The sequence below is a fragment of the Lissotriton vulgaris genome, chromosome 7 (assembly GCF_964263255.1).
Source record: "Lissotriton vulgaris chromosome 7, aLisVul1.2, whole genome shotgun sequence".
NCBI classification, from domain to species: Eukaryota; Metazoa; Chordata; class Amphibia; order Caudata; family Salamandridae; genus Lissotriton; species Lissotriton vulgaris.
This window is the reverse complement of record NC_141695.1, coordinates 216,409,802-216,427,948: the sequence shown is the minus strand read 5'-3', so window position 1 is coordinate 216,427,948 and position 18,147 is coordinate 216,409,802. Positions and strand designations below refer to the sequence as shown.

General features: G+C 44.9%; 1 protein-coding gene across 1 annotated transcript in view; it reads right to left on the bottom strand.

Annotated features, from left to right (window-relative positions):
• Nucleotides 1–18,147, bottom strand: part of KMT2B (lysine methyltransferase 2B) — a 1,030,490-nt gene that overhangs the window by 27,717 nt on the left and 984,626 nt on the right. Inside the window, exons 33-34 of the mRNA XM_086929980.1 lie at nucleotides 3,637–3,744; nucleotides 2,896–2,979 (exon numbers count right to left, since the gene is read on the bottom strand). Of these exons, the coding sequence (XP_086786106.1) occupies nucleotides 2,896–2,979; nucleotides 3,637–3,744 (192 nt within the window). The remainder of the gene's footprint in view (nucleotides 1–2,895; nucleotides 2,980–3,636; nucleotides 3,745–18,147) is intronic.

Genomic DNA, 18,147 nt, shown 5'->3' with positions numbered 1-18,147 from the left:
GGCGGCGATCTATGCACAGATATGAATTCAGCAGCCCACATGCCTCGAACACCCAGCTTCCTAAAACCCACATCTAACACCATCCATCACTGTTTTGTATATGTATCTTAATAGGTGGCCACTGGCAGTAAACACTCACAGTCCAATTCCCACGACTGAGACTCCAGTAGTGAGACTAACCCACAGAAAAGAGCCAAAAACTGAGCAATCAAAAGGCAAATAATGCTGGGGTATTAAATGGGTGGAACCCATTTGCAACAAGATCCAAGTTATGACAGACTGTCCACACTGAGTGGAAGCATTAATAAAAAGATGGAGGGCAAATAATTTAATATGAAAGTGCAAGGTACTTACTGTAGGTAACACTAACTGTAAATGCATTAGTGCTCCTCTGTGCCGATAGGTGACATTGTGCGGCTCTGTGCTGACTCTATTCCACCTTGGAAATGATTGAGGGGAGCTGCCATAAGCACCATCCCTGTACACTGGTGTTAGTGTTTTTGTGATACAATAAGGTGGGACCTTGGCTTGCTTCTAGTAAACCTCAATCATGTTTGGAGTTTAAACAATTTACAGAACCCATCTATCTGACTTGATGGATCTCCAACCTAGGAGGAAGTGCTAGATCCTGTCACCTCTTCCCTTCGGGCCACACCCCCCCAAACCTGTTTCCTCTCACCCACCCCCAGTGGATGTGCACCACTGATAGCAAACCAAAGTGTTTTTAGGCAAATGTAGTAGGGAAAGAAGATTTTGGAAGACTAATGTCCCTACTGCCTGAATTTCGGCTGGCAGTTTGGCATCTGTGTCCTCAAAATGACTGGGTTGTCTACTGCATCACTGACTGGGAAGGCTGTCTCTGCCAACGCGTCTTTGAGGATCAGCCTGCTCTGGCACAAGATCACAGTCAGAACCAAAAAAAAATGGAGCCTCTGCTAATAGTTCCGATGTGGCAAAGGCACTGATCGAGTCAGGCTGCATAACAACTGCCAGGCTTTTGAAATTTCTCAGTATGAAATCGGTCGAGATCGAGCAGATGTCAGTCCGACATGAGGCAGCACCAGACCACCAATCGGTAACTGTGGTGCCATTACCATTATCAGGGTAGCAGGAACTAGCATGGACCTTGGGGCCGGAGTGGAAGTCTGTCCTAGAATTGGTATGAGCCCGATAACGGTTCAGAAGGACTTGAGATCCTTCAATTTCCGTAGGGCAAAAAGAACATCAGAGGGATCCAAAAGCACTAGAAATATCTGCAGGACAGCCTTTTTGAAAGCCTCGACCTGCTGCAGGATCGCCTATTGCCCGGGAAACAATGGGCACATCGGGACCAACTGAGAAAACGGGTCAATGGCTGGACACCTCAAGGGATAGAGACTTCTTGACATCTGTGCCTTTATCTTTAAAATGAGCGGTTGGGATGGTGTTGAATTGTGCCTTGCTTTCCTATGCTTACACCTGGATTTCAAACTTGCCTTTCGATTTTGAGCAGGAAGTGGAGCAGTTGTGAGCATAGCATTTGCGGGGAGACTACAATTTTGTGTTTGGTGACATTCATCTTAGCTTTCTGGTTTTTAAAACCTTCAGGTGCATTAGAGATAACTTATCACAACTGAGTCGTGTCCGGGGCTAGGCACACCTTTTGTGGGTCTGTGACCGATGTTACTGCAGTCGTAACTTTAAACATGTCGGTTATGGTGGGTCCAATGACCGCTAGCTCATGGTTCAAGAATGTTTTAAGGAGTCATAGGAAGATCAACAAGATCAAGCTCAGATCTGCGCTGGAATGTGCAGAAAGAAACTGACATCAGTGCTTAGACGCTGCTCTACTTCATCACTTCTAGAGCAGCATGAAGCCGCGCAATGCCATCTATTGGCATGCAGGAGCGCTCTGCATCAAGTCTAGCACCTGGATATTCTAAAGTGAGGAATTTGCTGTTTAAAGTATTAATCAGAAATATGAAATTATCTTTCAAAGGAAATATTTGAAACTAGTGAATTATGATGTGAATAGAAGTAGGCTTTACAATGTGTATCTCATGGCCTAAAGAGTCTAAATGTCACTCACCCTTCTGGGCAAGAAAAAGTTAACAATTCCACCATTCTAGACACGTAATAAAGAATGGATTTGTGTAAACTGAGGAACTATCATTTTGGTGAGGACTTTATTTGGCAAGACTGCAAGATGCGGAGATCTTTTCACTTGGAGTGTGTGTGGAAGGGTGGAGGGCTGCATACAATCATGTCTGAACAGGGAATTTTCTCTCAACCATAATGGATTATAAAGTAATGTGAATGGGAGAAAATTGGAAACAAGACATGAAATAAGCTTCTGTATTGAGATGGTGGATCATCTAGGAGACAGAGAATATATTTTGCATCTAAAGTGTAGGAAAATGTACAATGCAGGGAGGATTAACAATCTGGGACTTGAGATGAAATTTTAATAATTTGCTACCTGGACATGGTTTTCACATTTTAAAATAAAATAGGGTATACACAATAAAAAAAATAAAGAAATTATCAAAAAGACAATGGCTGCCATTAATAAATATGGAAGGCAAAATTGAAAGAGAAAGTTAGCAGGAACACCTGCAGGTAGAATACAAGGTCCCTGATTTCTAAGGCAGAAAGAAAAAAACAGTCAGCCGGTTGCCGAAATACAACTGAGTCAAACAATTTAACAGAGGAGCTCTTTAATTTCGGCATCAACTGAAGCGAGTGAGAACATCAAATTAGACAAATAAGACAAATTAGACAAATAACAGAAGGACTGATAGCTTCAGCAGAAACCTAAGAGATCCCTGATTGAACTCACCTGTACAGAAGGATTACCTGAAGAACGGAGAGGCATAACTCTTACACAGACGCCAAATTAACATGACCATAACTCACCTGTACACACCCACTGCTTCCTTGGATGTTCTTTTCAGGTGCCGGAAACGCATGGCCATAGGAAGTTCCAGACTGGTGGCACGTCTAGAAACACAACAAAACCAGATAAGAGACCAAAGGAATACTATGATTGCAGAATCAACAATGCACCAAAGACCCCGTACATTGAATCCGAACAAGAGTCTACACTGCTTGATACCGTAAAGGATGTCATCTTTACGGGAGGTTTCTCTCTTTAGTGGAAGTTAATTAATGACTACTTGTAAATATATATTCAGATGCAATCAGGAAAGAACTAATGAGATCAGAAAGGAGAGTATTAGGAGACATGCTGTTAAAAAACAGGCTAACGTTGACAGAGAGAAAGACACACTCTCAGGCCATCCTATTCATAGAGAGAACTAAATAGGGAAGACTAACAAAAAAGAAAGCCTCACATAACCCAAGTGAAAGAAGGGAAAATGTTAAACCAGATATAGAGAGGAGGTGGTTATACCGACAATGTTAATCCAAAAGCGTGCACAACTAGGTGACCAACAACCAGAGTCCTAATTAGATGGATCTAAACCCTGGCAGTACATGTTAAAGAAAACAAAATGGTGCAGAGCCAAACTGTTTGTACCATAAACTGGCCATTTGAAGTAACATTTCCAACTGAACAAAACGAAAAAGTAAGGCGCCCACTCTAGCTGGAGTTTGCAGCTACATTCCCATCTATGTGAGAACTTCAGTGATCCTTACCTGGTTGATTTTAGCTGCACTTCATCCTCCTCTTCATCAACAGTGCAGCTCTCTGGGAGCATCCGGTGCTGCGACGCCAAGAAATTAAACATATCAAAAGTACATTTCCTGAAAAATCAAACAGTGTTGTCAGAGGGGTCCCAGAGAGCAATAGTCAATATCCTAATTGCCAATCATTTAAAACACAGTTTGGAGATAGACTGGCTGCAACAAAGAGCAGCCTCTTGACCTCTAGATCGCACTGATCTCTCATATACACAAAGTCCAGAGACAACAAGCAGAAAAGCGCGGTCTTTCATTAATTTAAAGCATTCAAATCAGTGCCGACATGTCGGGGCTGAGGTGGTCACATCCCCCACTGGGTTTAGGCATGGTATGACAACTCAATTGTGTAACTTGAAGCATCAGAGTTTTTTTTTCTGTATCCCTGGACACACTACTATGCTGCAATTAATATAGGACAACAGAGCTAGTGATTTAGATATTTTTTCTTTTCACCTCGACAAGCAAAGATTTCAAGATCAGTGCTCTTTGCGATTTCTGTGAGTAGGAGGAGGGTTCTAGTGGAACTAAGATCTTGGTACTACACTATGAACTGGCGTAGGGGATGCACTGGCTCCTAATAACATGTGAAAAGAAACAAGATTCCAGAACAGCTACGATTTCAGTATGTCAAAGATATGTGAGGATGGTAGTCATCGTTTCCCGGATGGTCTAGGTTATTCCCCAGCTGGATGTTGCTGTTGCGTGCAAAAACCAGTCAATGGACCATATGAGCTTTTAACTGAAAAGGCTGGTTGTGCAGGTAGCCTGGCTGATGAGGGCTTTTAGACCAAAACTGGTCCCAGGATACTTGTTTCTGGTCCACGGAAGACATGGCTTGGCAGTTCGGGCTGGCACAGGATCAAGATTGATTTGCAAATAGCTGAGTTTGCACTTGGGTGGCGAAGTGAGCGAAAGAACGATGATGGATTCAGATCTGTGACTGGGGGTGAGTGTCTGAAAAGTTTCAGCGCTCCGACCATCATCTCCTTGTGTTTAGGTTGTGTAAGTAGGACCTGAAATTATTTCTAATAAGTCTGTGTAGGAAAGTGACCCTTTTTTGTATGGTTGCTCCCCACTTTTTGCCGGATGTTGATGTTCCTTAACTAAGTGTGCCCTGTTTTGTTGCTAACCAGGTGCCCACGGCCTATGTTATTTTCATAAAACTGTGGCTTTGTACCCCCAATTAGCTTTTCTTGCCACATGTAAGTCCCTTGTAACAGGTACCACGTGTACCAAGGGCACTCTGACCAGGGAAGGACTAAGGGCTGCAGCACATATGTCCTCTAATACCTTTAAAAAAGAAAAGAAATCGAGCTCTCGCTCTCTCTTTTGGTGCATAGAAAAGTGAGGAGTCGACATGGCACACATCCTGCAATGCCTACAACCCACTGCCTAAGGTATTGGTAAGGCACCCCTCTAGCTGGGTCCACTATACCACCACTGGTGAGGGTGCTGCATGACCACTGTACCCCAATATCTAAGTCCTTCTTAGACATTGTAAGCGCAGTAAAGCCATAAAGAGTAACGTCTGGGAGTTTTTCATTACAAACTCCACCGCACCATAATGGCTTTACTGAATCCTGTGAAGTTTGGTAGCAAACGTCGCAGCTCATTAAACCCACACTGATGTCAGTGTGGAATTTAATGCCAAAAGCCCCCTGAAAAAATACCTACTCTAGTGGCTGCTCGCCAGCTGCCACCCTCAGACATGTTTCCGGATCCAAGGGTCGAGAGCCCTGGCTCTTGGTGTCCTGAAACAAAGCACATCCTGGACAGAGGTGCCAAGCCTCCTACCCCAGGATGGGTAGGGTCCATGAAGGGGAAGCTTCAGAGGCTTGCCGCCTTTGTGAGCAGTCTCAGCCATTTGCTGCTCCTAGTAACTGGCCCTCAGCAGCAGGGCTAGCGCTAGGCATGGGTACAAATAATAAAGAGGGAAGGCATTTATTTCTCCTTTTACTATGTATGAAGGGTATGGAAGGCTTGGGCGGTTCCCTTGCCGCCGAGACCGAGTAAGTGGGTTAATCTGGTTCTTCAAAGGATCTAAGCAATGGACATTGAAAAGGGTCCCTTCTGGTCCTGTAGTTATGTCCTTACCTTTTCATGCAAAAGCACTCACTAATTCTGAACAGTGAGTGTAAAAGCGTTGAGGTTAGCACGTTGTTCATGCTTACATTTCACATGCTTTACTTAATCTTGCATTCTCTATGTGTGTTTGCATTTTTCAGTATGTTACTTTTTTCTTGGCAGCATATTGCTCTTGTCTAGTGCGGAATTTAATTGTGTCGCATCGAGGTGTTTATAGCGGGGCGCAATTGGGTTGTAGGTGAAGGCAGTGCGAGATTCTCTCAGAGGGGGCAGTATGGTGGTCAGTGGGAGAGAGGATGTGGCACTATGGTCAGAACTGCCAAATATGGAACTTTGGAACCAGGTTCAGCCTTCATGACCAGTCCACCAGACCACTCTCCTGAGAGAGCATATTTCCATACTAGACCTTAGAAGGCCACGAAAGACCTTAGAAAAATGGTGTCTCAGCACCAGCAGGTGGACCATAGCGGTAGCAAGTGTGGGTTAACCTTGAAGGCCTGTCCACTACAACCCCTATTGAAGCTCACCTCCAGTCTTGTGGGCAGGCCTACGAAGCAGCACACCCTAGAGTAACAGGTACCGTCACTGAGGTCACAGGACCCTTGAGCAGGGAGGCTCTAGGGCGGTGCGACCGGTGAGATCGCACTGAGAGCTGACTGCGAGTGGGGGCGCCATGTTTTTGAGTATATTTTAATTTTAAAAGCACTTGCTGCCTCCTTCCTGACCTCCAGCAATTTTCGGCAACAATAAAAATGTCATGATATCTCTGGTGATTAATGTTTCTTCCTAGAGAGAGATAGAGTTTTGTCAGGGGGAAGTTTTTACTTGTGAAACGGTAGAGCAAAGGGTTAATGTACCTGCTGCAAAGAACATGTACCGTGCAGATCACTAAGTCATCATGATGTAAATAGGCCAGTGGGTTACTGCGTTTGTCAGAGATACTTTTGTTACTTGCAGTTTATAAGTCAAACTCCTAACACAGACAATGAGCTATAAACTGTCATCGAAGAGCTACATGCAAACGCACAAGGTTTAAATCAGAGTGTTATGTTTTTTTCCCCCAGTCTTTGATTATCCTAAGGATGCAAAAAGGGTTCATTTGGGTAGAAATCAATTCTGGTTATTAAAGAGAATCCTCAACCATTGTATTAAGTTATAAATTCAGAGTTTGTGTTTCTCCAAATAAATCGCTATTAAACTATACTGCCTACTAGTAGGATTGTCATGCGACTCCCTCAACATGTAGTCCTTAGTCTTATATCAAATTATCTTATGTGATTTACACACGTATGATTGATTGTATCTGTGTAATGTGTGTGATATAAAGTTCTCTGACACCCTACACTGATGTCACTGGCGCTGTAAATCAAATTGGATGCATCTGAGCAAGAATGTGGCTATGGAGGCTTGAGGGACACTGTTAAAGGGTGGTAGTGAGGGAATCCATGGCAGAGCGAGTCATTGGAGGGGCCAACAAACAGTGTCGCACAGGGCTCCACCAGCGCTAAAGCCAACCACTTTTATCTTCCTACAGTTCTAACACCAAATCAAAAACACTGATTTGAAAACCCCCTCAATCTGAAGCATACCTTCAAGTCAATGTATGATTTAGCAGTGATCTTGGCTGTTTTATTTTTTTTAAATTTATGTACAATCTTTATTTGTTTGCAATGGTGTCTTGTAATTTTGTATTATATGTTCTGTTTTTTTTCCACTTAACATAATTCTGCGGAGTAAAGAGCCTGCACACAAAAAAAGATTGTCCTATGACTCTGGGATACTGGTGAAAGGATTTATGTTAAAACAAATTACTAATATCACCCTAAAGTAGCACAATAATGGCACAGGAAGACAAGGGAGCCTTTTGAAATTTGCGATTATATCCATGAAGTGAGGGGTTTTCTCTTGTGTAATTTTATACTTTGAATGATCCCGCCCCTCATTATCTCAACACGATCTCCTCCCTTTATGAGACAGAACTGGAATGTTGATCATGCATTCATCTAGAAACAATCAGTTAACATGAGTAAAAAATATTCATCTTTGTGAGACCTGCACCTAGCTTTTTCATCCAATGTGACAAATGTAATCCATTTAATAGTGTTTTAAAATATATGGACTTATTTAATTTGTATATTTATCTTTTTGTCCAGGTTACTGATATCCATCATAAGATCTCTTCAGTGCAGCCAAATAAGATCAATAGTCCTGCGATGTCACTTTCTGTGATGTAACTTCTTGGGATGTTACCAAGGGTGGCTCATCCACTAGGGCGGAGGAGCGTCGCCCCACTGCTTTCTCGCAGAGCGAGAAGCAGAAACAAAAATTTTTAAAACGAAAATGTTATGTTTCTGATTCTCGCACTGCGAGGGTTAGGCTAGGTGTGATTCAAGTGTTGGTGCACAAACCATCTACAGCATTTATAGTGGGTCATTAAGATATCACCCATCCTCAGAAATCACCCATCCTCCTTGACCTTGAAGGTCTATATTAATTAGACTATGAACTTACTGACTTTGTTCCTAAATCCCAAGACTACAGCAGAGCAAGCTCTCCACATGTTGGACATGAGGAAAGCACTGAAGTCACCCTTCATGAGTAACGAAATCCGGAGACCCAGAAAACTGTTGGTCTCTGGAGCTCAAGACAGGGTTGGCAGCAATCATATTCCAGCCTTGAAGGATCCTAGGTCAACAGCAGCTGATGCTGTGAACACCCACTGCAGTCTGTACCAAGCTGTGTAAGGCAGAAGCTCCAAATTGTCACGATTTATTCTAGCCCACCGTTACACTGTACAGTGCAGAGATAGTTCCACAATAGCAGTCCTCATGCTCAGCAGTTTTTACACTGGGACACATCACCAATAGGCTTCAGCAGCATTAAATGACTCATTTGGGCTCAATAGACATTCAAAACGTTAGAGTAGCCCCTGACCTCTAAGCCAAGGCTATGAGATGACTGATTATGGTGACAACATAATTCTAGTCAGAGGCGCAGGTCCGTTTGCCGGTAGCACAGGAGAGCCTTTCTATGGCTCCTCTCTTTAAAAGAGCAGTCTGTCCACCTGACTAGACCCTGTCAGTTTCATGTCTGAGATGTAAATGAATGATGTCTGTGCATGCCTGTTTGTGCAACTTACGAATAGACTGGTGAAGGTTGACGTCCACTGGATCCCACTGGGATGTGCTGCAGCTTTCACCTTTGTGCTTTGCTGTTGATGTCAATATTGGACATTGCAACCTGCAAATACCTATATACACACACAAGCACATGACTGTTCTGAAAGCAGTTTCCTTGGTGTATGTCTGAGGTCACCAGCCCATTTCATTTGCCTATATCTTAGGTTTGCTCTGCCTCAAAGGAACTTACTGCTCCCTCATTACCGATGGTGTGGCCCTCCCTCCCTAGAGGAGAGACTACAGACAGAGGCAAAGATGCATGAAACCTGCACCAGCTCAAATTGGTTTTGTTGTAGACTTTGGGCAGGAAGCCTGGAAATCGAGATTCGACTAGGGAACCTGTGTTCATGAGTTCTAATGTTAATTCTACCAAATGATTGAAAACTCCCTGCGCTTAGAATTTTAAAGAAGTATGGAACGTCATTATTGCAGCAATGCAAATCTACATTCATACAAACAAAGTAAAGAGGCTAGCGACACATGCTGGCTGCAACATTTTCCGCTTAGCGTTTTAAAAGCGGAAACTCTGAATAGCGCTGTGTGGGGGGTAGAATTATTGTAATTGCATCCTGTCACTCAGAATTTTTAATCTGAGCCTGTCACCTGTTTTACTAAACCGCACTGAGCTGTGTTAATTTGATCACAGTCTCAGAGTAGCGGCAATGTTAAAATTTCATTTCATTATATTTTATTCTGTGCACTGCGACGCTTGATGATTTTAAACGTAACTTTCATTGTGTGACACATATTTTACCTTGTTCGTCTGCATTTCCCGTTCCACCGCAAGCACTCTGCTTGTTAGCTGTGGCGGGTGCAGGGCGGTACTCACTTCCGGATTCCATCTCAGAGAGGCTCTCATTGGGCGAGTATGTAGAGGCGGTGCTGAGCACTAGCCCGTACTCTACTTAAGCCAAATGGCAGCTATGACGCGCAGCGAATACGCGCTGCGACCGCGCCGCGACCACGCCAAAGACATGCCTAAGACCTGCCCGTCTGGGACCGTCCGGGCCAGACCGGGGCCAGGGGCAGGAACCCATGCCTCTCCATCCCTTCGATGTTCAGGTAGGACCTCCCAGTTCCTTATGTCTCTGCGACCACAGACAAACACACATTGTAGCATACTGGCGCCATCGCTATATGAAGGTGGTTGTTGCCCAAATTGTCATTTTGCTCTCATGAATCATCAACCGCATTCCGACCCTGATAATATGAATACTCGCTATGGAAGGCAAAGAAAGCAGGCAGACACTGCTTTCACCTTCCATAGTATAAACTGCAGATATTCGATATTTTGAATCTTCTGCTAGATAACAAACCCAGCGCCATGTTTCTGACAGAAACCTGGCTAACAGAGAGTTCAGGGCCAGATATTGCTTTTGCCCTCCCTCCGGACTATGCCATCGTCAGAAGAGACAGAGAGGGAAAAATCGGGGGTGGCATAGCGGTTATTTTTCAGAGACAGTTTACCTGCAATCTGGAGCCCTTTAGTATACCTGACAGTGAAGCTGCCTTCTTCAAGATCTCACTGAATCCTAATTTCACATTCTCCTGTGTCTTGATATATAGGCCCCCCTCCGGCCACCTAAAAAATTGGGCTGCCAATTTGGCCAGTTTTATAACCCCCCTATTCTTAACTTCGAAAAATCTCATCCTGCTTGGTGATTTTAATATGCACTTCGACGACCCTAACAACGTCACCTACTCCAACTTATTGGAGGACCTTGCAGTATTACAACTTAGACTATTAAACTCTGGCCCCACTCACAAGGCGGGACACTTACTTGATCCCATTATTACAAACTTCCCTGAACTTAGTTGGACGTCCACGTCCCCTGTCTGTTGGTCTGATCACCACCTCCAACTCTTCGGCCTAAAATTACCTACATCTACTCTAAATAATGCTGTATGGCCGGTCTCGTCCATGAGAAACTGGAAACAGCTTGACACCAGTAAACTCAGTGAATCTCTAGCAAACAGCCCACCAGCTCAGGTTTCAGACATGGAAGGTATTGCCAACGCGATGCACACTTGGCTGGAAAAAGCTGTTGACAGCTGTCTCCCTCTCTCTCAAACCAAAAGGAACATACACCGACCCCCAGCCCCATGGTTTACTGAATGCCTGAAATCGGAAAAATCACACTGCAAATACCTTGAGAGGCAATGGAGAAAAGACTATTCCATTGAAAAAAAGAGGGTTTATCAAAACGCCAGAAACAAGTACCACTCCGCTTGTACCAAAGCACGCGCCCTTTTTGTTGCAAATAACATCAATTTTGCTTCTAACAAAGCAAAAACTCTTTTCAACACAGTTAAGGAACTTGCAGGTGTTAACACGGTTGCAAACGCCCCCCCTCTCAGCACCACACAATGTCAAAACCTATCATCTTTCTTTACTGATAAAATTGAGAACATCATCCATGCTATAAACTCTCAACCTCTAACTAATAATCTTCCAGTCGCTCCACCACTAAACCTTCCTGCCTCTAAGCTCCTTACCCACTGGCCTGAAATTACCCTGGACTCACTTAAATCTTCTCTGAAATCCATCAAATCGGGCTCTCCTCGAGACCCCCTCCCCGTCAGTGTTCTAAAAACCCCCGACGACCCAGTTCTGACTTTTGTCGCTAACACCCTCAACGCCTCTCTCATCCTTTCCACGGTGCCTTCCTTGTGGAAGCATGCAATGGTTAGTCCTCTGCTGAAGAAGCCCTCTGCCAACCCTGAAGTTCTGGCTAATTATCGGCCTATATCACTTCTACCTGCTTGCTCCAAACTTCTGGAGAGACATTCATTCTGCTCTTACTCTCTTCACCGAGAATAACGCCCTCCTTCATCCATCCCAATCAGGTTTTCGTGCCGGTTTCTCTACCGAAACCGCCTTGCTGGGCGTCACGGAAGCCATTAGGAAGCACCTGGATGAGGGTCAAACTGTCGCACTCATACTGTTAGATTTGAGTGCGGCGTTTGATACCATCTCGCATTCCAAACGACTGACCACATTAGATAACAACGGCATTAGAGGTGCAGCTCTTGACTGGATCAGATCTTTTCTGTTGCACAGGACCTTTTAAATTACCTCGTCCATTGCTTGCTCGGACACCTTCAGTGCCCCACACGGTGTTCCACAGGGCTCCATCCTAAGCCCCCTTTCTTTAATATTTACCTTCGACCTTTGGCCGATCTAGCAGAAAGTTCGTGTCTCACCCTAATGACCTATGCTGACGATTCCCAAATCATCTTTTCCTTGACAAAGCCAAAATCCTCTGATCCCTCTCTTCTTAGGCAGGGACTCTTGAACATCTTCAGTTGGATGTCATCAACCAACTGAAATTGAATGGCGATAAAACGGAGGTCATACTCTTAGGTAATGATAAACATCTGTGGAATCCTTCCCATTGGCCATCTGAACTAGGGACCATTCCAACTCCTGTTGACCATGCAAGAAATCTGGGCGTCTGCCTCGACGACACCATCTATGAGGCAACAGGCTAACAAAGTAGTCGGTCTTTGTTTCATCATAATGAAATGGCTGAGAAAGATCCCCTGGATGCTGCCCCTTGCAACTCAAAAGACCGTAGTCAATGCATTGATAACATCACGTCTTCACTACGGGAATATCCTGTACTTAGAATCAAATCAGGCTGTGATCAAAAGGTTGCAGCTCGCCCAGAACTCAGCAGCAAGACTACTCTGTACCATCCCCAATTTCTCCAGTGTATCGAAACATCTGAGGGACTTACACTGGCTCAGGATCGATCAACGAATCAAATTTAAAGCCCTCACCTACATGTTCAGAATTAAAAATTCAACAGCCCCCAAATACCTGCAATCATTGGCTACCCCTTACATTCCTGGACGGATGCTGCGCTCCCATTCGGGAGCATTCTTTGTGATCCCCAGTTTCAAATTGTCAAGAATTGGTGGTAGATTTTTCTCTGTCTTGGGACCCACTCTTTGGAACTCCCTCCCAGTTAACATCAGGACTGAGGTCAATTATGCTAGTTTCAGAAAGAGCATCAAGACCTGGCTCTTTAACAAATAACTCTCCGTAACCCTTAAGCGAAACTTTGTGATCAGCAAACCTGTTGTCGGCGCCGGGAAACCCTTTTTGGGTAGCTGTGCGCCATACAAATGGAAAAAATAAAAATAAAAATAAATAGCTACTACAGGAAGAATGGTCCTTCAGGTTTGCAGGAGCAATCCATCTTAAAGGCTGCAGATCCTGTGGGTGGCTCAAGTAGCCCACCTCAGCAATTAAAGGAGTCCAAGTACTGAACCCCCTCAGCAGGTACTGGGTTTATCTTTGTCATGACAGAGGTCAGAGGAGGCCTGCTTACCCATAAACAAGGAAGATAATTGCCCAAAAGAGGAACTTCTGCATGGTTGATATTCTTCCTTCAAAGAGTGCCAAAATCTGGAAAAGCTTTTAGAGTCGCCTAGTTGCTAGAATGAAGAAACAAACGAGACCTACCTGACTTCAAGAGGAGCCGGACTGTCTTATCCAGGAGACAAACTGATCAGAAGAAAGACAGTACAAGTGTGTCGCCTAAACAAGAACTTACTTACCTTAGATTTTGCTTTTTCTGGTTGCTACAATTAACTGTGGAGTCCTCTCCTTCTAAATTCTCCAGGTAGATTTTTTTCATGCAACAGCACCCGCTCTGCCAGGTGCAGTTCTGTCTCACCTCCAGAAGAGACGCAGAACCGAATATAGGCAGACCCTGCACATGGACATTAGTTTCACATGCAACTTTCATGCAGATGTGGAGTGACTAACACAATGGGTAACAGTGAGTTTAAGTTAAACTGAGATCATAGGATTAAACAGAAGGGGGCACTGAGCATTCTGCAGTTAGAAATAGTTTGCACCAGAAGGAGAACTATAGAATGAAATAAACTTATTGTTCTGATGGATACTCCTTACCGCAGATTACTCACATTTTGAATAGATATGAAAGCACTACTCACACAGGTGGTAGGTTACGGAGTGGACTCTTAACACCAAGTCCTGCAGATTAAATGGTAAAATAACCCTCCCTAAGGACCTGAGAATCAAGATAGTAGTGCATGGAAAAGAAAAGTATGGATAGAACCTCATGTGGCAACCTGGCAGATGTCAAACACAGGAACGCCCCTACAAAAAGGGCATAGTTGTGGGCTTTGTGTTAGAATAGTAAGCAGCTAGGCTTCAGGCAGCTCCCTCCTGCAAATGAATATCAGTTAAATATATAGAATGATGCCTAGGCAAAGTCTGTTTCTGGGCCACCCTTCTTCTAACAGTCCTGTAAATGTAGAAACTAAGGGGCTTATTTATGAGCCCTTGCGTCACTTTTGCTCCGCTGGTGCGTCACTTTTTGTGACGCACCAGCAGGGTAAAAAATGTGCCATGCTGCGTCATATTTACAAAGTGACGCTAGGTAGATGCGTCACTTTGTAAACCCCTGCGCCACATTATACCTGCGCCAGGTATAATGTATGCAGGGGGGGCGTTCCCCCGCAAAAAGCCTCGTAGAAGTGACTCAGTGAAATCTATGAGATTTCACTACGTCACTTCTAGGACGCCGTTGCGTCAAAATCTTACGTCTGCCTCACAGCAGGCATAAGACTGACGGAGGCCCTTTCACATGGGGCTTGCCCCATGTGAAAGGACGCAGTGCTAGAGTTGCGTCACTTTTGTGACACACTCCAGCAATGCATCACTTTTGCGCCATACAGATACGTCAGAAATACCGACGTGTCTGCAACTCCTTGCGACATGATGCGTCATACTGCTAATATGAAGCATCAGGTATGTCGCAAGGAGTGCACACTGAGAAGTGACGCATTGCTGCTTTCACGGAGCGATGCGTCATTTCTCATAAATGAGGCCCTAAGTGCCTGCTTGGGATACAGCAAGTGAAAACTCTCCTCCTCTCTCGAGGGTGGTGGCAGTCAGAGAAATGCATAAAGCATGATGGACTACTCCACATGGAAGAACAACGCTGTCTTAGGGAGGAGGGATGCGTTTGTCCAGAGGACAAATTTGTCAGAAAAGAATGCAGAATACAGTGGATGCACACACAAAGCTTGTAGCTCATTTATTTATTTTTATTTATTTAGGAGCTTGTATAGCGCACAGCTACCCCCGATGGGGGTGACCCGCGCTTTGGACAGGAAAAGGAGGAGAGAAGGCTTAGTGGTATTTAGAAGTTGGGGAAGAGCCAAGTCTTAAGGTCACGGCGGAAAATAGGTTCTGAGTTAGTCAGTCGTAGTGGCAGAGGCAGGCTGTTCCAGGTTTTAGCGGCGATCACCGCAAATGCTCTGACCCCCATTCTCGCGCGATGAAAGCGGGGGGATGAGAGAAAGTGATTGGATCTGAGGGCGCGGCTAGACTGGGTGAGTTTGAGCCAGGCTCTCAGGTAGGCCATGCCCGTACTCCGAAGTGATCTGAAAACCAGTACCATAGATTTGATTGGTGTGATAACCTGAAGGGAATTGCAACAAGGAAGGCAATATTAAGAGTCGCCAATCTCACAGTATAACTGTGTGGGCTTGAAATGCATGCAGAACAAACTGTTAAGAACCAAATTAAGATAATAATGAAAGGCGCAGGCGGAAACATGAACTAGCCCTTTAAAAAAAGTATCACAACAGTCGAATAAAGAGGGCTGCTTAGTTAAGCATAGAAAGGCCTCGAGAGTCAACAATCAACCTTTAACAGTTCTCATCGCAAATCACTGCTGAGTGCTGGACAAAAAAACACAGAAGCACAAACAGCTTAGCTCTAATAGTGGAAATGTGTTGGTCCTTGGATGAACACCAATCAATCAAAGAACTTGTAAAGCGAGCTACTCACCCGTGAGGGTCTCAAGGCGCTGAGAGGAGGGGGTGCCGCTACTGCTCAAAGAGCACAAACCTAAATTAAAGGCCGGGGTAAAGGCGGCACAGAGCCAGTATCACATCCATCACTTCTGATGGCATATCAAATCCACTCAGCTCGTTCTGCTCACAATGGCAGCCAGCACATAGCTTGGCAGAGTATGGCCCGGGCCTCCTCTGAGATCATGGGGAGCACCTGCGCAACCGAATTCCACAGGACATGGGAGAAACTGCCCAAAAGGCACGCAGTTTTCACAGACCGCAGTCACAAGCTGGTGGAAGAAAACAATTACTTTCCTAAGGTGTCCAGCCTCTTGGATTCCCTAGCCTTAGGTGTGGTAGGGTTGACCTTTGGTGCTGAGGCCTGCACCCCAAGCTCTCAGGGAAGGGGTGCTGGGAGAAGAAGGCAGGGTCTCCCAGTGAGGGATGGTGCAGACAGTGAACAGGAGGCCATGTGTAAGACTCTGCCGACGTCCACAGGAACACGTTGGTGAGAGCTTTATTAAAGGGAAGCATGCGTTCAGAAGAGCATATCCCTAGGTGAACCACCTCTGTCAAGACATTGGTCTTGACCTGGACTACTGGTACTGATCAAGAACCTTTGCTGCTCTGTGCATCACTGGGACAAAGGAAGCACAATCCTTCAAACCTGGCAGAGAGGGGAAATTATGCCATAGTCTGCGGAGTATCCAGGCCAATGGTGTCACCCAGCTCCTCATACCAGTTTTTGTCACCCGGTCCTCTAGGGGACTATATACCACTTCCTCCTCAATTTCTGGAAGGTAGGGCCTTGTCAAGGGTTGGAAAGTCTAGGGGATGGTGAGGACCGGACGGCACTGACATGGACGTTGAGCAGCGTCTGGTATGATAATTGGGTCAGTGCTGGCAGGGACACATCGGGAGTGCTACATAGACTTTTGAAAAACACATACCAGAATAGGTGATTTAAAGAAGAATGGTTGGGCTGATGAACTCAAAAAGACTGGAAGAGCTGCAACCCTTATTGGTGCCCAATGCAAATCCTCAAACGAAGCCAATTGCTAATCTCTACGCATGAAGGTGTAGATTGCACAGATTCTGGTGCAGAACTCTGCCCTATTGCTGCAACAGAAGATCCTCCTGAAACGGTAGCCCAATCAGAGGACAGATGCTCATGCGGATACCACACACTTCTGGCCCAATACGCAGCCACTAGAATGAACTGGGCACAGTTGTTTCAGATCTTCAGTACCCAAAACAAGACAAGCAGAGTCGGAAAGGAGTATAGAGGACCCATGCTCCACACTAGCTTGAATGAAAGCATTCTTGGAAACTCCAAACTGCAGAATTTGACACTGCAAGTTCTTGACAGTGGTGAAAAGATCCAACCAGGCCCCCCACTGTAGGAAACTGTCGCTGTATATAAAACACTAAAGTAAGGTATAGTGTGCACAGAGTCCAGTGGATCCCCAGAATCTTTACAGAGTCTAAAGTAGAGAAAACTAATGCTCTCTTTTGTGGTAGTATGGGCGCGCAGTTAGGCTTATAAGAGGGCTGTGTTAAGCATGTGTCATACACACTCAGGCAATAAATGATTACACACACTCAATGGCTAAATCCAGAAACATGGGTTGTGAAAATATACTTTTATTACTAGAGCAAAAGAAACTGTAGCAGGTAAGTACAGTTCTCAAACTAGAAAAGCTTTTGAATACAGTAAATGAATACATAGTGTAGGAAGGTACCTCCTGACTATGGTTGCCCCCAACTTTTTGCCCTGTGTTTTAGCTGGTTTTTGACATAGTCGACCTGGGGCCCTGCCAATCAGGACCCCAGGCCTACTGCTCTCTCTGTAAAATGGATTCCATGTACCCTAGGTGCATTTCCAATTGGTACTGTGCCACCTTATCAGACCCTGTAACTCAGGGCATAGGTGTACCCAGGGCTGCCAGGGGCTGCAGCATGTATTATGCCACCCCTGGCTGGCCTCCTAAATTTGACACAACTGGCTGCATGACAGCTGGGGCAAAGTCGTGTAATCACCCTTTGCTGTAGATATAGTATACCTATATCTAACCCTAAAATGGACACACAGATTCCTATCAGTCACTCCTATGGCAGGCCTTGACAATCCTGAAGGAAGAGTGCTTGGAATCGTGTGAGATGGTGCTCTGGCATGAGCTGAGCCTGTCTGCAGCTTGCGGAACCAAGTCCTAATAGCTGTTCCATGATATCGCATACCATATACTCTTAAGTGCATTATAATCCTCGCGGTTAAATGCTATCTTTGGTATTGCTTTATCAAAACATGTCGAGTAAGGTGTCATACGAATTGGAATACTAACCCCTCGCCAATTCTGGCGAC